This window comes from Schistocerca americana, chromosome 1, assembly GCF_021461395.2.
Source record: "Schistocerca americana isolate TAMUIC-IGC-003095 chromosome 1, iqSchAmer2.1, whole genome shotgun sequence".
Lineage (NCBI taxonomy): Eukaryota > Metazoa > Arthropoda > Insecta > Orthoptera > Acrididae > Schistocerca > Schistocerca americana.
In genome coordinates this window covers 708351455-708374821 of record NC_060119.1, presented here as the reverse complement: position 1 = coordinate 708374821, position 23367 = coordinate 708351455, and the positions used below count along the sequence as shown (strand labels likewise).

General features: G+C 37.2%; 1 protein-coding gene across 8 annotated transcripts in view; it reads left to right on the top strand.

Moving 5' to 3' along the window:
* Nucleotides 1-23367, top strand: part of LOC124609918 (sex determination protein fruitless-like) — a 458799-nt gene that overhangs the window by 84348 nt on the left and 351084 nt on the right. For all 8 annotated transcript variants that reach the window (XM_047140113.1, XM_047140118.1, XM_047140120.1 and 5 more), the window contains exon 4: nt 14794-14929. In XM_047140113.1, coding sequence (XP_046996069.1) covers nt 14794-14929 — 136 coding nt within the window. The remainder of the gene's footprint in view (nt 1-14793; nt 14930-23367) is intronic.

Here is a 23367-nt window from a genome sequence, read left to right as displayed (position 1 = left end):
AATTGCAAAATACAGTGTAAATTTTTTGGTGCAGCCTTGTAATTGTAATGAAATTTGTTATCTACATGTGAGATGATTAATATCCATACTGATGAATATAATCCTTGCTGTTAATGTGAAAGTCTCCACAAAAATATTCTCAACCTACTTGATAGTTCAGTCTTTAAAATCATACAAAATGATAATGTATTTATTGCTCTGTTTGAACAGTATGAGTTGTGTGAGAAAAGTAACGAGAGTGATTTTTTGTCTATCAAAGTTTTTATTGTTTTCAAACAAAAATATTGTCCCATTCAAAGTAGTCAACTGGTAAGGCCTGTAACATGTCAGTCACATTCCTTGGACTGTTCTCTACAGTCCCAAAATGACATCCTGTTATGACATTTCTCAATTTTGGGAACAGAAAATAGTCACAAGGACTCAGATCAGGTGAATAAGAGGGTTGTGGAACGACATGAATGTCTTATGAGGTGAAAAATTCCATGATGGAAGTGGCCAGGTGACATGGGGGCGTAGTCATGATGCTGTATCCTTGCATCCTTTAGGATGCATTGTCTGTTCTCACTCAGTTCACCCTTTTCCTGAGCCTTTCAAGGACATCCTTATAAAACACTTGGTTGACAATTTGTCCTGAAGAACAAATTCTTTATGCATGATACTGCTACTTCAAAAAAGCAAATCAACATTGTTTTAATCGCTGATTTGCTCATTGGAGCTTTTTTTGGTCAAGGAGATGTCTCGGTGTGCTACTCCTCTCTTTGCTGCGTTGTCTCAGGATCGTACTAAAAAATCCAGGATTCATCAGGATTCATCAACTGAACCACTCATGGTTGTCGGCAGCACTCTTAAGGGATCAGTGCACACATTTCTTCAATTGTCCTTCTGCTCTGTTGTGAGGTTTGTCAGCACCATTTTGGCACAAACCTTTCACATGTGCAAAACTTTGGTCAGAATTTAATGTACGGTGAAAGTGGTTAAATTTAACAGTTCACTTTTTATCCTTGGTGTTAAACACTAGTCTGATCTGACAAGAGCATGCACACATTTGACATTTTTGTCAGTTTTTGAAGTTGAAGGTCTCCTTAAGCAAGGTTTATCTTCAACGTGTGCTTGGCCTTCCAAAAATTGTGTGTGCCAGCATAAAACTTGTGCTCTTGATCTCATAGGCCTGTTTCAACTTTTCAAAGGTCACACTCATAGATTCTGCAAATTTAACACAAAACTTGTTGGTACAACATTGTTTTAAATTCCACTATTCCATTTTCGTAACACACAACTTCACTGATCGTTCTCTCAGAAATCACATGATGGTTGTACTGAACTGAAAGTCAGACTGAGCATCTGGAAGGGCTGAATGCACCAGTCTACACAAGTAGAACAACATAATGTTGCCAGACTCAATTATTACTGCCGTATTTGGTGAAGTTTAAGTTCTATGCAAAATAAAAGGCTTCATATTCATGTAGTATGAGACAAAACAAATGATAGTTCAGGATGAGTGCCTTGAAGTCACTACTCTTGCTGTCATACTTAATCTACTGTTTTGGAAGGTGTGTGAGAAGCATAGACCCAACAAAATGAACAGTGATATTTCCAATGATAGTTAACTTTTCTATTTGTTCCAAGGAGGCAGTATTTGGTAGAAGAGACTGAAGAAAGTGGAAATGCAAACTAAATCAGTTCTGGACATGGTCAACATTTTTGTGTACAGAAAATAAAAAATGCTACACAACTAATTTGTAATGTTGACTGACAAACAAAACTGTGATTTATCTTATGAAAATGTTCATAACATTGCTGTAGTTCCAGAGAAATTCAAGAAATACGTGGAACTAATTGTTATTACTCTGGTTCTAATTTTTAAATATTTGCTTGGAAAAGGAAATTCACATTTAAAAAATCACATACAGAGACAAAATGAATTTATAAATAAAAATAATCAAGACAAAATAAATACAGTTTCAGTATAATATATAATGACATCTCATATTGCTTAAACAAGGTATGATAGTCAATTGAGTAAACATTTGTTGTTCTACATTATTACTTATTGATTTCACTGTTCCTCTACATATATATTCCGTAGGTCCCTCATTGTTTTGAAACACAAATTGTACATTCTTTCTTTTTAAGGGTTTGTTTTCAGTGATTTTGTTCATTTGATTAACCTGTAAGTTCAGTATCAGCTTGCATGTACTTTCTGCTGCTGTTTTGATTACTATTTCCCACTTTAGTTTCATTATCAGTCATTTTCTTTGTTTATTTCACACCACTGAGTGTAGATGGTTTGGTAATGAACTCCTTTCCACTCCTCGTTGTTGGCATGGTACAATAAATCAGTTTCACTGTGTACAAGAATGGGGAGACCGATGAGATTTTGATTAGATACTGATGACATTCTGTGGGTCAAATGAATAATGAAAGGCTCCATTCAAACAAGATAGGTTACTCAATAAATGTTACCAAAGTTAGTTATTTCCTGTTTCAAGAGAGGCAATGCTGAGAGCAGCAATTATGAGTCTCACGGTTGGTGAAGCGAAAGTTTCAACATTCACTTCTCCATGAGAGACTTAATTAAATCTTGCCTCTTATAAACTCATTGGACCACAATGCATCAATATGGGCAATGTTAGAACACATTGTAGGGCATGGCAAAGCAAACAGCACTTTAAAATAACTTTTGTTGGCGGGAATATTTTTGAATTGGTAGGAAGAAGTTATTTTAGCTCTTTTTCAGAAAATTTAAAAAGGGAAATGGACAGATTAAAGTTAGATATAGTGGGAATTAGTGAAGTTCGGTGGCAGGAGGAACAAGACTTTTGGTCAGGTGAATACAGGGTTATAAATACAAAATCAAATAGGGGTAATGCAGGAGTAGGTTTAATAATGAATAAAAAAATACGAGTGCGGTTAAGCTACTACAAAACAGCATGTGAATGCATTATTGTGGCCAAGATAGACATGAAGCCCTTGCCTCCCACAGTAGTACAAGTTTATATGCCAACTAGCTCCGCAGATGATGAAGAGATTGATGAAATGTATGATGAGATAAAAGAAATTATTCAGATAGTGAAGGGAGATGAAAATTTAATAGTCATGGGTGACTGGAATTCGAGAGTAGGAAAAGGGAGAGAAATGAAAGAGGAAGCCACCTGGTAGAGTTTTGCACAGAGTATAACTTAATGATAGCTAACACTTGGTTTAAGAATCATAAAAGAAGATTGTATACATGGAAGAATCCTGGAGATATTAGAAGGTATCAGATAGATTATATAATGGTAAGACAGAGATTTAGGAACCAGATTTTAAACTGTAAGACATTACGAGGGGCAGGTGTGGACACTGACCACAATCTATTGGTTATGAACTGTAGATTAAAACTGAAGAAACTGCAAGAAGGTGGGCATTTAAGGAGATGGGACCTGGATAAACTGACTAAACCAGAGGTTGCACAGAGTTTCAGGGAGAGCATAAGGGAACAATTCACAGGAATGGGGGAAAGAAATACAGTAGAAGAAGAATGGGTAGCTCTGAGGGATGAAGTAGTGAAGGCAGCAGAGGATCAAGTAGGTAAAAAGATGAGGGCTAGTAGAAATTCTTGGATAACAGAAGAAATATTGAATTTAATTGATGAAAGGAGAAAATATAAAAATGCAGTAAATGAAGCAGGCAAAAAGGAATAAAAAGTCTAAAAAATGAGATTGACAGGAAGTGCAAAATGGCTAAGCAGGGATGGCCAGAGGACAAATGTAAGGATGTAGAGGCTTATCTCACTAGGGGTAAAATGGATACTGCCTACAGGAAAATTAAAGAAACCTTTGGAGAAAATAGAGCCACTTATATGAATATCAAGAACTCAGATGGAAATCCAGTTCTAAGCAAAGAAGGGAAAGCAGAAAGGTGGAAGGAGTATGTAGAGGATCTATATAAGGGCGATGTACTTGAGGACAATATCATGGAAATGGAAGAGTATGTAGATGAAGATGCAATGGGAGATACGATACTGAATGAAGAGTTTGACAGAACACTGAAAGACCTGAGTCGAAACAAACCCCGGGAGTAGTCAACGTTCCATTAGAACTACTGACAGCCTTGGGATAGCTAGTCCTGACAAAACTCTACCATCTGGTGAGCAAGATGTATGAGACAGGCGAAATACCCTCAGACTTCAAGAAGAATATAATAATTCCAATCCTAAAGAAAGCAGGTGTTGACAGATGTGAAAATTACCGAACTATCAGTTTAATAATACACAGCTGCAAAATACTAACACAAATTCTGTACAGACGAATGGAAAAACTGGTAGAAGCCGACCTTGGGGAAGATCAGTTTGGATTCCATAGAAATGTTGGAATACGTGAGGCAATTCTGACATTCGACTTACCTCGGGCGCTGATAACCTCGCTGTTGTGCGCCCTAAAACACTACTACTAATCATCATCATCATCGACTTACCTTAGAAGAAAGATTAAGGAAAGGAAAACCTACGTTTCTAGCATTTGTAGATTTAGAGAAAGCTTTTGAAAATGTTGACTGGAATACTCTCTTTCAAATTCTAAAGGTGGCACGGGTAAAATACAGGGAGCGGAAGGCTATTTACAATTTTTACAGAAACCAGATGGCAGTTATAAAGAGTCGAGGGACATGAAAGGGAAGCAGTGGTTGGGAAGGGAGTGAGACAGGGCTGTAGCTTCTCCCCGATGTTATTCAGTCTGTACACTGTGCAAGCAGTAAAGGAAACAAAAGAAAAATTTGAAGTAGGTATTAAAATCCTGGGAGAAGAAATAAAAACTTTGACGTTCGCTGATGACATTGTAATTCTGTCAGAGACAGCAAAGGACTTGGAAGAGCAGTTGAACGGAATGGACAGTCTCTTGAAAGGAGGATATAAGATGAACATCAACAAAAGCAAAATGAGGAGAATGGAATGTAGTCGAATTAAGTCTGGTGTTACTGAGGGAATTAGATTAGGAAATGAGACACTTAAAGTAGTAAAGGAGTTTTGCTATTTGGGGAGCATAATAACTGATGAAGGTCGAAGTAAAGAGGATATAAAATGTAGACTGGCAATGACAAGGAAAGCATTTCTGAAGAAGAGAAATTTTTTGATATCGAGTATAGATTTAAGTGTCAGGAAGTCGTTTCTTAAAGTATTTGTATGGAGTGTAGCCATGTATGGAAATGAAACATGGACGATAAATAGTTTGGACAAGAAGAGAATAGAAGCTTTCGAAATGTGGTGCTACAGAATAATGCTGAAAATTAGATGGGTAGATCACACAACTAATGAGGAGGTAATGAATAGAATTAAGGAGAAGAGGAGTTTGTGGCACAACTTGACAAGAAGAAGGGGCCGGTTGGTAGGGCATGTTCTGAGGCATCAAGGGATCACGAATTTAGCGTTGGAGGGCAGCGTGGAGGGTAAAAATCATAGAGGGAGATCAAGAGATGAATACACTAAGCAGATTCAGAAAGATGTAGGTTGCAGTAATTGGGAGATGAAGAAGCTTGGACAGGATAGAGTAGCATGGAGAGCTGCATCAAACCAGTCTCAGTACTGCAGACCACAACAACAACAACAACGACAACAACAACAACAATAATTCAGAAATTTGGGAAATGTAATTTAATGAGTTTATCTTAGATGAAATACGGATGGCATATTGCCATATGAGAAGTCTATATAGGAGACTTCCCAACACAGACTTCTCAGATAGCTTGTTTACATACTGGAAAGGTTTGTGGTGCTTCTTGTAGTTGTGAAATCTCCTCATAATTCCGTGGTTTCCTGTTTATAGGTTCCAGGTATACTTTCCCATCTCAATACTTTGGCTTTCTCAGGTGTAAGTGTAAAGCTGATGACACACAGAATATTTTGGTATGACACAGTCAGAATATTTTGGATGACACAGAGTCAGAATATTTTGGCTCGGACTTCAGAGTGCTGTGAAGAATGGTTTGTGTCCATTAATCTGCTCTTCTACTAATCTTTAAACTTGTCATGTCAATTACAAGCAAGTGCTTAAGTGCTTATAGTATTTGATGGAAAACATTGGTTCTAAAATTTCAGCTAGAAAACTGATATTCTTCTTGAGCATACACATCTGGCTTTAAAGAGACCTGGACATGTTTCATCCCTTACTTTAAAAATGCATTACTGTTAATCTAGAAAGTTGTGATTTCGTTCTGTCATTGTATGTTATTAGCCAAAGCAGGAGTAGGAAAATCATGTAATTATTTTAAGAAGGTCATCAAATTATGTATGATTGTTTAATTATTACAATCTTTTTCTAATTGATAAATTATAATACAACTTTCAGTCAAAGATGGCTTTCATGACCAGATGTCTTAGCTTCTGTTGATTCTTACAGGTTGTGTGGTTGTGGTCCATGAAAGTTTCTGTTCTCAACATTTCCTCCAGAGCTGTGCTAGACACCCTCAGAAGTGGTATTGGTTCCATGAGTGTTGCTGACTGATGGGTCAGACATTGGATACAATCATAAAGACTGTGTAAAAGGGGTGTGGTAAAAGCTCACATGCGGCCAGCAGAGATTATCCTTGTTGGAAATAAAGACTTAAGTATTTACTGTCATCTATCAAAGACAATACTTATGAGGTGTGTGAGAAAAGTAATGAGATTGTATATTTCTTTGTTGTTTTCTTTCTAGCACAGCCTTTTTTTTCCAAACAACAATGTCCCTTTCAAAGTAGTTCCCTTCAGCAGCCATACACTGGTGGCATCATCGTTCCCAATCTTGGGAAAGGCTTCACTGCTAGAGCCTTTAACATGTCAGTCACATTCTTTGGAATGTTCTCCAGAGTCCCAAAAGTCATCCTTTTAAGACATTTTCCAAATTTGGAAGAAGAAAAAAGTCAGAGAGACTCAGATCAGTTGAACAGGAGGGTTGTAGAGCAACAGGAATGCCTCTTGAAGTGAAAAACATCTGTGATGGAAGTGGCCATGTGACATGATGCAGTATCCACTTGAACGCAATGTCCAGTCTCACTTGATTCACCCTTTTCTTGAGCCGTTCAAGAACACTTGGTTGGCAATTTGTTGTGAAAGAACAAATTCTTTACGCATGGTACTCCTAGTGTCCAAAAAGCAAAATTAGCAAAATTGGCAGTGTTTTGATCTTTGATTTGCTCATTTGAGACTCTTTTTGATCATGTCTCAGTGTGCTACTCTGCACTTTGCTGCTTTGTCTCAGGGTTGTACTAAAAAATCCAGCATTCATCACCTGTGATCACATGACTGAACAATTCCTGGTCATTGGCAATATCTCAAGAACATCAATACACACGTTTCTTCAATTGTCCTTCTGCTCAGTTGTGAGAGGTTTTTCAGTCTCAGTTTGGCACAAACCTTTCACATGTGCAAAACTTTGGTAAAAATTTTGATAAATAGCGAATGTGTTTAATATGTACCCATCATCCTTATTGTTAAATGTCAGTCTGTACTCACAAGAGCATGCACTCATTCAATACTTTCATAAGTGTTTTAAGTTGGAGGTCTTTCAGAGTGAGGTTCTTCTTCAACGTGTTCGTGGCCTTCCAAAAATGATGGGTGCCAGTGAGAAACTTGTGCTCTTGATAAGAAATGTCACCCATAGGCCTGTTTCAACTTTTCAAGAGGTCACATTCATTCAACACAGAACTTGATGGCTTAACATTGCTCTAAATTCCACTGTTCCTTTTTTGTAACACTCAGCAAAAACACAACTTATTGTTCTCACACATCTTGTATGTATTAATTCTGTAGAGCATTTACAGTCTCTCATTTCTGAGTATACCTACGCACTATACATTGCTACTGGCTTTAGAATTTCTGAAGGTATTTATGACACTTTCGTTCATATTGTCATTGGTTTCTTCAAATTTCTTTACAAAGAAGTGAATGTCTCTGTTCTATTCACACGACCTGGTCAGTGTTTTGATAAACATACAAAGACTCCAACTTTTCCAGTTTATAGAAATGTGACTAAGACTTTCAGCAGCTTAGATTACAGAGGTACGATCTCTCTTCTGCCACTATCCATCATATCCAACACGTACTTTAGTGCATTTTTCGTTGCCGAGTCATTTATCTCAGTTAAGAGCTAGATGACACATTTTTCTAATTTACGTGGTGGGTAAGATCCAACAGTACACAGGAAGCTTAAGCTGTGTTTCTCCCTTTTCCAGTGTGTCATAGCTTATGAAAGAGAAATATGTAGTCCATAATGTTGAGTTCTTACTAACCAGATGCCTTGTTCTTGTTTCTTGATAAGCAAATGGCACAGATTACAACCACTGCTGTACTGCCTAGATTTTTAATGATGGATTTACTCCTGCAAACTTCAGTACCATCTAAATATTTGAAATCTTTTAATTTTATTGACATTTTCAACATTTTTGAAAGTACATTTACATTCACAATAATATTATCATTATTACTAATATTGTAATCACCAGTGATCATGCATTTAATGCAAAAGCTTGTGTTTGGAAGTATTGTGACACAAATCCTTATGTTGCACAGGTACCTGTTCCATAGCATCCTTGGTTACTGCTACATTTTTAAAAGTCAGGATAAACTTATTTTTGTCACAGAGCAGTTTCTTACAATTTTATCATCATTTTCATGTCTGGGTGCGGAGTTTATGAAATCAGGTGTGAATGTGGGCTGGTGTATGTAGGTGAGACTGGGCGTCCAATAAGCACAAGGTTAACTGAACACAAGAGATATATCCACCTCAAACAGTACAACAAATCAGCAGTGGCAGTACATCAGGAAGAGTGCAGGATGAAGATCGAATTTTGAGAGGCCCGCGTACCGGCGAAACAACCGTTTAGTTTGAGGAGGAAGATTAGAGAGGCTATAGAAATAGCCAAGCGACCCGACAATATGAATAGAGAAGACAGGTACTGACTTCCAGCTTCTTGACTGCCAGCTGTGACAGATTTGCAGAAGTGCAGCTCCTGCAAAGCATCAGGCGCGCGGTAGGCCACAGCAGTGGAGGGTAAACAAGAGTGCTGATGCGGCCTAGTCGATACTAGGCAGATAGTAAACAATGCCACGCTGTAATCGCACTCAGCCTCCTATTCGCCGATTTTCACCAACGGCAAGCAGTAAAGGAAACTCCAATGGAAAGCGCCCATTTCTGCCAATGACAACACGCAATGCAAAGACCAATAAAATGAACTCCTAATACCCTTCCTCCTCACTCTCACATCCGATGACAGCACTGCTCCATAGTATATAAGTATCTAAATTAGTACTCACTCAGCAGTTAGCAATACATCCTGAGGAAGGCGCCTAGCAACAGTCGCCAAAATGTTGGAATTTTACAGATGACAATGCGGCCTCAAACCCAGAAGAATTTTATTGACTGTGACAACGGCCGTGGAAGCCTACGTCTACAAGTTAGACAAAATTACATTAACCAGCAACTGGTAGCATTATTTGCAAAATGGCTTACAACTGCTTATACAGAGTCAGACGGCAGAGTTCTGAACAACAGCACATTATATTTTCCTTCAGTATGTTTGTACTTGTGGGCATTTCAGGTGACTTCTTTTCAGGTCACACCGGTTAGGAAGAGCTACGACAATTACATAGCTTGGCTAGAGTTTTGAGATGTCGAGGAAAAAAGCTTCAGCTTGAATGAAATTACACTACTGAGCACTAAAATTGCAATTCCATGCAACAAATGTCAAATTGCTATGAGGTGTACTTCATTTTTGAATGTGCAAGTGTTGGTATTTCAACACAAACATACGGAGTAGGTAGAAGCAATGCCATCCAGATCCTGAGTACAGTCAGAGTTTAATCAGCAGGATTGTCATTCAGATCTCACATTTGAATATTGAAGAAAACAGAGTCTCACAGCGGTAACATTGAATAAAAAGTCACAGGATTCCAGCTGCATCTGGTTATTAAAATTACACATTCTTTCGGCCAAACACTCCTTGGCCATTGTCAAGTGGTATGACTGCCACTGGGCTGCTGGTATGCCACCTTACATATGCTAGCTGCCAACTGTGATGTCACCGTTGCCTGCTGCAGCATCATCATATTTGGGGATACGTTGACCCTGCCTTTCATATGCCCACTTCAACTGCATGATCGCTGGATCCTGAGCTATGCTAAGCTACAGGCCACTGTCTCTATTTAGGGTGTTATTAGTGATTTTTATTTCAATGGCTTCTTTAATTACACAGTCCCAGAAGCCATAGTGCAAGCCATGACAGATGTTTCATCAAATTTTATTCGGTGCTCAGCTAAAGTACATTTCTTGGGGTTCCATCCTGTGTTGTTCCACAGTGTGTACTGTTTGTCTGATGTATGACAGGCCACATTCGCAAGATATCTTGTAGACCCCAGGTGATCAACTGGATCTTCAACTGGTCTCAGTAATTGAAGGATTTTTGTCAGAGGGCTGAAGATCAATTTGATACAGTGTCTTTTTCAGCAGCCAGCTTGTTTTGCCCAACATGGCTCCACAGAATGACAAAAAAAAGTTTCTTTTCGTGCTACTCATCAATGGTCTTATTGTGATTCCTGCTTGAAATCATTTCGTTTATTTGATGAACGTAGCCATTGTTCCTGAAGACACTGAATATGTGGCTCAGCTCATAGGATAGGTTATCGCTGTCTGTTATCGTTCTTGCATGATGCACCAATGTTTGTAACACTGTTCACTTCTGTGTTAGAAGATGTTGACTTATGGTGTGCCTAGTATCAGTGTGGCTGGGGTTTCTGTAGATGCTGTGGTTTCTGTAGATGCTGTGGTTTCTGTAGATGCTGTGGCTGAGGCATCCCTTTCATTTTTGGCTGATGAGGATGTCGAGGAAGTGCAATGCATTGTCTTTCTCTACCTCCATGGTGAACTGGATGCTACTGTTAATGCCATTGAGGCATTTCAGTAACTCATCAAGTTTCTCACATCCATGGGGCCAAATGACAAATGTGTCCTCAATGCATCGAAGCAAACAACTAGGGTTTAATGGTGCCATGTCTAAGGCGATATCCTCAAAATTCTCCATGAAGAGTCTTGCAACAGCTGGAGCCAACAGGCTATCCATTGCAACGCCATCCCTCTGATCATAATACTGGCTGTTAAGAAAGTAAGGAGCTGTAAGAGTGTGTTCAAATAGCTTGACCATATCACTTACAAAGAACTGGGATAGTAGCTCTAAATCTCTGATAGGCACATTCGTAAACAGTGCCACTACATCAAAACTGACCGTAATGTTACCCTCACTAAGCCCAAGATGTTTAATTCAGCTGGTAAAATACAATGTTTGCAGTGTGCCACATGTGTAGTGAACAGATTGGTCAAGTACTTCACCAGCTTGTTTGTTGATGAGCCAGTGGTGGGTACAGTTAGGCGGAATGGCATTCCATCTTTGTGGACCTTCAGTATATTTAAATGTTAGTTACAACTGAGAAGGTATTGTTATGTCTCTTGTAAGAAGGATAAATGTTAACCAGCACATGCCAGAATTTGATGACGGTGGCCTATCAAGAGTACGTTTTTATTGTTCGTCAGTATTGCTTCTTGTGTTGGTCAGGATACCATGACTCCAACATGACTATGCACGTAGAACCAACGAAGTCAGGAGGTCTATAGTCAGTGACATACAGAATCGCAACAGCCCCCACTTAACCACCGCCTAAGAGATTAGGCATATTATTTGTCCAGATGCACAGGATTTTACAGCCACATCATGTGTCTTGAGTCAGAATTTGCCTCGTTTGCAGGAAGATATATCCACACGGACAATGTGACATACCATTCATTACCACCATGCAGACCCACCACCTGGTGTGATGGTTAGGGTGCAGTTGGGTACACAACATGTTTTGGGCACCAGATATGTGTTGTGGCTGGTGACTGTGCCATATCTTTGATGTCAGTGTAACATTATCTTTCGAAAAGACCACATTTTGCTAGTGCTGTCCTGACCTACCTTGATACAGAGGTGGTTAAAGTGTATCCATGGCCAGCCCAAGCTCTAGGTCTCTCCAATCCATTGAAAACATCTGACACTCCACACTAGCACTCATAAGCCACTATGATTGGTAAACTATGGTGTAGAATTGAAGCAGCAGGTAGGACATGCCCTTATCTGTCAGCCAATCTTAGTTCGACTTGATGCCCAGCTGGGTTAATTCCTGCTGGCAGATCTGCCAGAGCTGGCAGATTGGTGTAATTAATTTCACACACTGAATACCCTCAGTCACTTACAAGCTGAATTATATATTCTGCCTACTATACTATACGCACACAGCAGATAAAATTCAGTAACCTTCTTCACCAGTAACTAACTAAACATTAGAGCGAGAAAGAATTTTCTTACAACATTTTTATGTTTAAAATGACTAATGATATATGTTATTTAGTTTTTGTAGATGGTTTATTAAACCATGAAATAAGGAGTCAATGAGACAATTGACGATTTTTTCTTCATGTGGAGCCATGGTCATATAAAACATACAGAAAGATATAACCATATTACGAAAAGGAAAGTTGTTACATGCCATATAGCGGAGATGCTGAGTTGCAGATAAACGCGTGCACACACACACACACACACACACACACACACACACACACATGCACAAACTTCAACTCACACACACATGACTGCAGTCCAAGGCAACTGTAGCCACACTCATATAACTGTCATTTGACTGTATGATAAGCTATATTACATTACCTAGATTTCAGCCTTAGACAATTTTGAAGTGCTACAAATGTTCTAAATGTAGACAGTTATTACAAAACAGGCTTTCTCTGCACCACTCCTCTTTCTAGCAATACTTGCTTTGCCCACATCCTACATCCCCATTTAAAATTGACTAAATCAGAAGGTGTACACAGTACTTACTGTTTGTAAATCATTTCATTGCTGGTCGTCTTATTTTTGAAATAGCAGAAAAATGGAAGACTTCAGGCTGCCAGTGCTTTGCCTCTGACCACTGCCACTAATAATAATAGCAATTTTACTGTCGCAGATGCCTGGTAGGAATTATGTTTGTAGTGGGTAGACTGAGTGAGGAAGATACAACTGAAACCTACTGTTTTTACCCCTCAGAAAATTTCATTTTTCCCTTCATTGGGTAATTACCTCCTGTTTTGCAAGCACTGTTTTAGAGAGTATCTTCCCTGTTCATGAACAATAATGTACTTAGGTTAATTGAATTATATTTGAAAAGCTGTGCAAGCATTTCACTGAAATTTATTCATTGATATTTGTTGTAAAGATATGTGGTAATTTTAGTTCCCTTTATGTGTGTTCTCATTTTCTCTACACATTTCTCATTCACAAAGTCTTTCAGAGGAAACATGTTTTTCAAATCTGTCTCGGGTATTGTCTACATGAATATATTCCATGATTTCTTCTTTATAGTTCCTTTCTGTGCATTATAACAAATTGTAAAGTGCTATATACAGGGCAAATCAGAACTCCTCCAGCTAACTTTCAGAGGTTGTTCAGGTATTATATCTGTATTAAACTGAAAATGTAAATGTCAATGATATGCACAGTATGTCTTGTTTCCATTCGCTCACAGTACATCCTGTTGACAACAGTAATGCCTTCTTTAACTCATTTCCCTCAAAAAGTGTGATTTGTTTCCATTAGCTCATGGTACATCCTGTTGAGAATAGTAATACCTTCTTTAACTTATTGTCCTGAAGTTTGTATTCAGTACTGTTTGGTTTTGTCTGGGCTTTTGTTATCCAGCACAGTTGGTTGTGCATTAACAGTGGTACACTGTAGTACTATGGATAGGTTTATTGATGAAGAGTTGGCCAGTATGCACTTTGTGTATTGTTCACTAGATGCAATGGAAGAGCAGCATAATGATGCTATGCTGAGCTGTTCCCGCAGCAGTGGCAATAAGATCACACTTCTTTTGTATCTGTTTGAGGATTGTTGCATTACTCTGCTTTGGTTTTGTACATTTTGGTGACTGCATATTACCCCTTTTCCAGTATTGTGCCAGCAATTTCACATAAATGTAACTGGGCCAAGAAACCGAATAAATCGTAATTACATTGTTATTTCTCTGTAACGAACCACCGGAGACCATGGGTCACTTACACCAAAATACTCAGAAGGTATCCGTGAACAACTTCTGCAAGTTTGTCGGTGGAATTCTGGTTTATACAGTATTTTTAAATTCTTGTCAGTGGACATGCTTTAAAAATTATTTTCTTACACTAATGAATTAACTGTTAGAAAAATTTGATGTTAGGGTGCAAAAATTCAAGTTGCAAACTTCACTTGCGGCTCCAAATTTTTGTTTAGTTTCTATAAAACTTCAGTGTAAGATCTCTGTATAAATCCTTCCTTCTTTCCTTTCCCATGCCCCTTTGTCCAGCCAGTGCAGAGCTAGGACTGGTATGGTACCTTTACAGTTTAACAGAGAATCAACCATACCTGTATTTAGGCTATTATTATGGCAGGGTCACCACTCCCAAACGCATTTTTTAACTACTACCACCTCCCCTTGGGGAGGAATCTGTGTACCCCTTCTGTTTATATGTAGGTGCAATTGCATGGTTAAATGTGACATCATTTTTCAAAGTATTTGTGCATCATGTATTGGATGCATGATGAGGGAACCAGCCCAGTATTTATTTCATTAGATGTGGAAAACTCTCCAAATACCACATTCAGGCTGCCCGGTACCTCAGCCCCCTCTGTTAATCTGCGAAGTGGATTCAGTGCAGGGCTGGCGCACCTTCCCTTGTCCAGAAGCGAGTGCTTAGAGTAATCAACTTCCATTTCTGTTGCCAGGTTCTGCCAACCGTTTTGAGCCATCATGACGATCTGTCACTGCAGGCTCCCCCCAGTGCAGGAGGTGCAGGTCAGTCGGATGGAAGTGAGCATGAGCAGGGTCCCTCCTCTCAAGATACCATGGATGGACTTGATGGTGAGGCACCATTACTACATTTTTAACATGTCTGAAGCATTTCCTTGTTAGAGGCATATTATTGGCCTTCATACTGTTCATTATAATACATTGTACAATAAGAGAAGTTAGTTCTATTTAGAAATCATCTTCAGAGAACTACAAAATTTATTCAGTGCCATACCATTGGAGCAAAGCACAGTGTTAAGTACCCGAGTATGATGTAATTAACTAGGGGTGGTAATTAACAATGTCACTCTGTTGTCATACACAGTAATCTGTTCCTGCTCTTCATATTGTTGTCCTTTTTTTGGATGTCCATAGTTTTAAATATGTATAGCTTCACAGCTTTGAGTTACTTCCTGCTTGCAAGTCCTTTGTCGCTGACAGGTTCCAAAAGGTGATACAATCATATAAAGAGTGCTGAATAGTTGTAATGGTATAATGGGTGGCATTCCTCGATTATTAGACAACTTATGCAGTATTGGAGCGAATGCAGTATTTTGCTGCAGAATTCTATTCTGTCAAATTTGTCAGTCTCAGGCTATTTCTCACTCCATTTCTAGAGTAGTAAATAACCCCATCATCTTTAGAAGTATTCATAATTTTACTGCATTGTTAACCACACAAGTATATTCACTAGCTCAGTTCATCCATCTCTAGTCTCTTAAATAGTTTAATCGTCTAATTTTTTGTTTGTTGTCCTTCATTCTTTTATGTATTTTGTTTGTGAGGTATACCTCTAGGGAACATATGGACTCAACCTCATACCAACCCTTCCTGACTCTATACACAACCCGTATTTTTTTTATACCTGAAGTTATGTTTACGCTTAGCTTCTTTTTTTAGCAGTTACGTTTATAGATCATACTGCTGTACGGTTCTGTAAATATATTCTCTTTAATGTTATAACTTAAGGATTTTCTTTTGCGAACACATGATGTTACCTTTTACCAGCCATTCAGTACCTTTCTTGCAAAGTACCTCCCATTCAAATTTGCTATATTTTCTCCATAATATTAATGCACCAGACAAATAAATCCATCATAAATCTCAAAGTTCTTTGAATATTTTAAGTCTCACATACAGTATTTAGTTCTCAATTGATTGCTGAGTGACTGGCAGTTCTTGGATGGTTTTCACACAAGTCCATGTCTTTGCCATGATTACACACTGAGTGCAGACTATTATTTCCAGACATCAGAAATTTAGTTTTGAAAACTCTGTTTAGGAAAAGTACAGGAGACCATTTTTATTACTCTTCTGTTTAGTTCTTTTGCTGTCCATGTTTGCCACTATTGTAGATACAAAAAACTTGTCAATTGGTTCTATGACTTCATTGTTAATATCTACTATTTCCTTTTCAGTATGTTAGTTGTAGACTGTTTTGGTATTATCATTATTTATTATCAGGTATACATGCAAACTAACTCTATTACTTCCTTCTACTTGAGCCGGCCGCGGTGGCCGCACGGTTCTAGGCGCTCCAGTCCGGAGCCGCGCTGCTGCTACAGTCGCAGGTTCGAATCCTGCCTCGGGCATGGGTGTGTGTGATGTCCTTAGGTTAGCTGGGTTTACTTAGTTCTAAGTTCTAGGGGACTGATGACCACAGCAGTTGAGTCCCATAGTGTTCAGAGCCATAGAGCCTTCTACTTGAAAGTAATCTGCACTAGAGGCAAACAGTGCATTGTCATCCACATAATGAATGAGTTTCATGCATATTTCCTTTACACATTCTTCATTTTCCTGGTTTATTACTATCTTTATAAAGTCTAATGAAAGCTGTAACATTGGTGTATGTATCTCATGCATTATGCTACTGTAAGCTGAATCAGTTGTTTGTTGAAATTGACTCAAAATCTATGAATCCCAGTCAAAGTGATATTTCATACTCATTGCAATGTTTAATAATTTTACCTACAACTTGCAATTGGTCCTATTCTAAAACCAATTTATTCCTTTGAAAATATAATATTTTGTATGGTTTTCTGTTTCCTTCCTTGTGAAATAAAATAATTTCAGTATTGTTGCAGTTCTGGGTAGTAGTACTCTTTACACACATTCTGCTAACTATTTTGTAAGTTCTTTTTGTATTACCTCACCTCCAGATTTAATGATTTTTATTGTAACACTGACATTTCTTCGAGAAAGCCACTATTTTGATTACTAACTATACATCTTTTTGATTCAACTCTTGACCTAGAGAAACATTTAAAGGAGTCAGGGAATGTTTGCACAAGTCTGTCTCTGTGTTAGTTATTGTGCCATGTGCCAATTTAACTTATGAAATGTGATTCCTGACAAGTATAATATTCCAGAATGAGATTTTCACTCTGCAGCAGAGTGTGCGCTGATATGAAACTTCCTGGCAGATTAAAACTGTGTGCCGGACCGAGACTCGAACTCGGGACCTTTGCCTTTCGCTGGCAAGTGCTCTACCAACTGAGCTATCCAAGCATGACTCACACCCCGTCCTCACAGCTTTACTTCTAGTTTCAAGTATAATATTCTTTTTTGTCTTATTCATATTCTTGTACTATTTCTACAGTATTTCAGTGTATCATCTTCAGTCTTCTCAAAGACATTTCTGAATAGTTTTGTTTAATTCACCATATTCCATCATTTTTGTGTTATAGTTTGTTTTAGATGCTTTGTTTGGGATTTTCTTTTGTTTGGCTCGCTTCATACTTTTTACTGTTTGCATAAATCAATTTTTTGAAGAATTTCACCTTTCAATGTGTTGGTATAACCTTCTTTATTCATGATGCTGAGCCTATTTAATTGAATCATTTATACCTCCCTGTTGTTAAATGGTGTCTCATAACCTACATTTCTGCCTTCCTGAAGAGTTTGTTCCTTTTTAGAGCACTATCTTTTCTTACTATGCACCTCAAAAGTCAGTGATCTCTTCCAATTGGAAAATAGTTAGGACCACCAACATTTTCTACAGTTTTCATATTGTTTGATAATATGTAATCAATTTCAACTTTAGTCTTATTTCATTCTTGACAAACCCGTATCCAGTTTATTTTATTTTGGAAGAATGTATTTGTTGTTCTTGAGAAATTCACTAACCTTTGACCTCTGTTATTTTTGACATTGTACACAACATTTCCAATTTAAGTGTTGTTATGTTCTTTTTATCCTTTACATTACAATTCCCCATTATCATCTTTTAATGGGATTTGATGAATGTTAACGCTTTCTGTTAATCTTTTAAAATTCTTCTACCTCCCCATCAGAATAAGAGCATTATGATGTGTAGATTTGAGTAAATTTCATCAAATATATTTTGTTTATTTTTAAAACAAGTCGTGCTCCATGTATGAGATTCATTCAGTATCTCCAGTTTTGTTTTTGATCTCTTTGTTAACAGTAAACCCTACATCTGAATTTCATTTGTGCTGATGTTCACTCCAATAGACCTATTAGTAGGAGATCCTCCAGGATGTAGAACATGTCAGAAAAACAAGAATTCACAATAAATATTTACAAGGCAAACAAAAAATGATAATATTATGTGGAATAATTTTATACTGCTGCAATCACTTTTTACTAATATTTTATTAGCACAATGCATTTCAGCAGCATGCTGCCATCATCAGGTGCATTATACAGTTACTTATACATCAGCTGGTAGGTTATGTACGTTAGCTGTGTGTGCCAGTGGGGTTAAAAATTGAAAAATAAACCTGTGTGGAAGGATAAATGTGTTACAGTGTGTACATTATGTGAATAGTATGATTAGGTAATATATATTAATACGTTTACTGGCATTTTTGTTGGCAATTTCATTTTCTGGCACACACAGCACAGTAACAAGTCAAACACAGCTTAGCATTTTCACAAACGTCTTGTTAACAACTTTCCAAAGAGTTTTAAAATATAAGATAAACTACTTACAATTTCAAAGACTGTTTACAACTTTCAAGGGAGTTATAAAATTAAGCTAAACTACTTCCAATTCCAGAGACAGTGTATTGACAATATGGAGAATGTTACATGAATACTTAATGAAAACTTTTCTGCCAATGGAACAAAAATTTAATGCTGGAGAAGTTTTTGAAGAAGTTAACATTATTACTTTCAAGCTTATCATTTAATAATACATCTCCATGTGCTGTGCCATGAATGAAGATTTCCAGTTCTTCATATAAGTCCATTTGGTGTCCCTTATCCTTTTTATGTAATATATGAAGATCATTCACAATGTCATGGAATGGGTGGCCTGTGTCTTTTATGTGGATGGCTATTGCTGGCCTATTGTGATTGTTAGTGTGGTAAGCATTTATGTGTTCATTATATCTTGTAGAGTAGAGTTGAGTTTTATTGGTCCTGGTGATCATATAGTACACAAATAGTACATTCTGATGTAGGACAAGTCAATGTACAACAAAATATAATATTAAATTTGCATTAATGTTATTATTTATACATTAAATGATCACAGTGCAAATGTTGTACAAAAATAAAGAGTAGATATTTTAAAGCAGAAAGAGCATGTACTGTACTGGCAGATTAATATTTGTATTACAGTAACATTTACTTAGTAAATCATTAAAGTTCTAGTAACATTTATATGATTCATCATTAAGGCAAAGAGACAAATCGTTAGTGAACTTTTTGAAAGAACTCGTGAAGGCTATAGAAGCAGTGATAAGTCAAATATGCCTTAGCAGTTGACTTGAAATTTACCAGGTCATTTATTGATTTAATTTGTGGGGGAAGTTTATTATAAATAACTTTCCCGTAATACGGGCTTCCTTTTTTATTCGGGGTGATGTTGGTGGGCTCTAGATGAAAATCTCCTTTTTGCTTGGTGTTAAAGGAATGGATATTTTCATTTTTCTGGAAGAGAATGGGATTTTCCATTGAATATTTTTTCACAAACTCGGTTATCTCTTACACATATATACATGGAAGTGGGAGGATTTCTAGCTTTTTAAAGAGTGGTTTACAGGTTTTGTTTCATTTTACACCTTCCATTATTCTTATAATTCTTTATTATAGCCTAAAGAGCTTTTGGCTGAGAGGGGAGTTACCCCAGAATATAATTCCATATCTATTTATATATATAGGCATAATACACAGTTTCCAAAGAATCTTTGTTGCAGCATCCCTCTAATATTCTCATTAAGTAGCATGTAGTGCTTAATTTCTTACAAACTTTTTCAATTTGCGTCCTCCATTTAAGATTAGCTTGGAGCCATACTCCTAAGAACTTAATGTTGTTTACATTCTGAAGGTCTTTGTCAGATATCTGAATCTGAACAGTTTGCTCACCTTTTTTCACATCAAAGAAATTTAGTGCCACTGTCTTACTTGCATTTATTAGCAATTTGTTGTGACTGAACCAGCTTTCAGTATTGTTGAGTGTCTCTGTTGTAGACTTCTGAAGCATTTTGATTTCTTTCCCACTCACAAGCACACTTGTTTCGTCAGCAAACTGGATGACATTCCCGCAGAAGTTGTTTAGGTCATTCACATACAACAGAAATGGAAGATGTCCCAGAACTGAACCTTTTGGCACTCCATATTTAGTGGTTTCATAGTTCGAATTTAATGGTTTCATAGTTCGAATAGTGTTGAGTGAGTTTGATGAAATTTTGATGTTGCACTTCAACCACTTGTTTTCGACCACTTAGGTATGATTTTATCCAGTTGTTAGATGTTCCTCTAACCCCATGTTGTCAAGCTTAGGCAATAGTTTTGTGTGATCTATGATATCAAAAGCCTTAGAGAGATCTAGACGTATTCCAATAACATTTTCCCCATTATCTAGTCTCTGAAGTACTTCACTTAATAGTTCAAATATTGCTGTATCAGTTGATTGGCCTTTCCTGAACCCATATTGTGCTGTGGATAGTATTTTGTGCTCTTCCAGAAAATCTACTACTGTTCTTTGAAAAATATTTTCTATGATTTTTGAGAATACAGATAGTAGAGCAATGGGCCTGTAGTTAACCACTTCATCCTTTTTACCTTTTTTGAATAGTGGTTTGAGCTTAGCTGTTTTCAGGCATGATGGGAAAATTGTGGTTTGAAAGGAACTATTATAAAGGTGAGCTAATGGTTCACTAATGAGATCTCCACATGTTTTAATAAAGCTGTCTGGGATGCCATCTATTCCAGTGGAATGATTCACTTTTAAAGTTCTGATAACTGACAGGACTTCTTTCTGGGTTGTTGGAAAGAGAAACAGTGAAGTAGGAGTTACGTTGGTATTTATGGATGATACTGGGCCATTTATATTGCAAGGTTTGATTTCAGCGATTAATTGCTCACTTATATTGCTAAAATAAGTATTGAACACATTTACTATTTCTGTAGGATCATGAATGTCTTTGCCATTACAATTCAATTTAATGCTGGAATTTTTAGGAGAAACATTGTGTTTCACTATACTCCACACAGCTTTCATTTTGTTATTGGAATTATTTATATAGCAGTCATTTGCCATTACTTTAGCTTCTTTGATCACTTTTTTAAGTATCATTTTATAATTCTTGAAATATGCAAGGAATTCATTGGATACTATGGAAGACTTGGAGATCTCATATAGTCTTCGTTTTTCAGCACATGACTTTTTATACCTGTTGTCAACCAGCAGTTTTTTCTGTTAAGCCTACTACACTTGATTTTCTGATATTTAGCTGGAAATGACATGTTAAAATAATATGTAAATATATCCATAAATATGGTGAACTACTCATGTGTGTTTTCGTATCTGTACATTTCAGTCCATGTTTCCTTCTTTAGGAAATTCCTAAAGTATTCAATGATTTGATGGCTGAAGGTTCTTCCTATTTTTATTGTTTCTGTTTGTTTAATTATGTTCTGCATTGAAGATATTTCAAGAAGCTGTGCAAGTGGTCACTGAAGCCTGTGTTGAAGTTTCTAGCTGCTTATTCATGGCTATCATTGTTTATCAGTATCTTATCAATAGTGATGCTGGATACCCTTGTAACTCTGGTAGGGGAATTTATGATTGGGAGCGAGTTGTGTGTTGCACAAATAGCCATAAGATCATCTCTATCTTTTTAAACTTTGTTAAAGTCTCCAGTATTATAACTGTTTTGTTTAGACCCCTGATACTGTCAAGACTACCTTCAACTTGCTTAAAGAATATTTTTATGTTTTAGTTTGTACTTCTGTACAGGCAAATGATGGTCGTTTTTATTGATGTTAGTTCTACAGCGGAGATTTCAAAATCACCTTCTTTTCCTAAATTTTCGAGAGATTTTAGGCAGCAATAGCTGATACTGCGTTTCACAAATATACATGTTCCTCCATGTTTAGATATTTTTCTACAGAAACGAGATGTCATAACATAACCCTGTATACTTGTGATTTGCTAACGTCTCATCAGTTAGCCAATGTTCATTGAAACACATTACAGATACTTCTTTTAATTGATGTGACAGTAATACCTCTAGCTCATAAATTTTGTTTCATAATGACTGCACATTTTGAGGGACAGTTATAAACTTGGGGTTTCTGCTTGGCATATCTGATTCATCACTTACCTTTATTTGTCTCTGCCTTCCTTCCGTTTTAATCTGAAGAACGCTTCTGGGATGAACTATTGAGGTGCTGTTGTCATCTGTAGCCAGTAAAAATCCTCACTTCTTGATGGTGGTTACCTTGCTCTAGCAGGTTGTGTCCCCTCACTGTTGTTTGAGGGATGTACAGGAAGCTGATAGATTGTCCTATTCCTTAGAAGTCTTACTTTAATTATTTCACTAACACAATCACAAATAAACCGTTTCCCTTCATAGTTAAAATGCATTGCATGCTTCGTGTGCAGATTTCAATGCAGCTTACGTATATCCAGTACATAGCACGTAGCGTATTGAGAACACGGTTTCCTTATTTTAATGTTTGTTTTCCAAATTTCTTTGTTTACACATTTACTATAAATTAGTCGTGCCTGTGAGGCAGTGTGGCAACTACAGTGTTTCTGCATTTGTTAGCTTGTAGAAAATTCTGCAGCGTTTTACACAAACCTCTGCTCCATTTTTCGCCACATCATTTGAACCAATTATACGGGCGATAAAGTCATTTTCCTGCATTAATTTCGTCTGGTAGTTAGTGTCTACAACATTTTTACATCCCGCTCCTGGTTTCACTACACTAGTCACTGCTATGTCGCGATTTTTCTCATGGAGCATACTGAATCGATTTTTGCCATGACTGTCTGTTAATAATAGTGCATTACACTTTTTCCGTGATGATCTGTGATTGTTGTTTACATTTCTTGCGAAAACACTATTCATTTTCAGCTCACTGATTTTTACAAGTTCACGATCATTTGAAGAGTTGTTATCACAGTTACTTGTTTGCAAAACATGATATTTGTTTTTATCGGAAAATGTGACAGTTTTAGCAGAGTTTGTTGTTCTTTTTGCAGTTGGAAAACTATCTTTATACAACGCTTTTACCCACTTGGACGATTTATT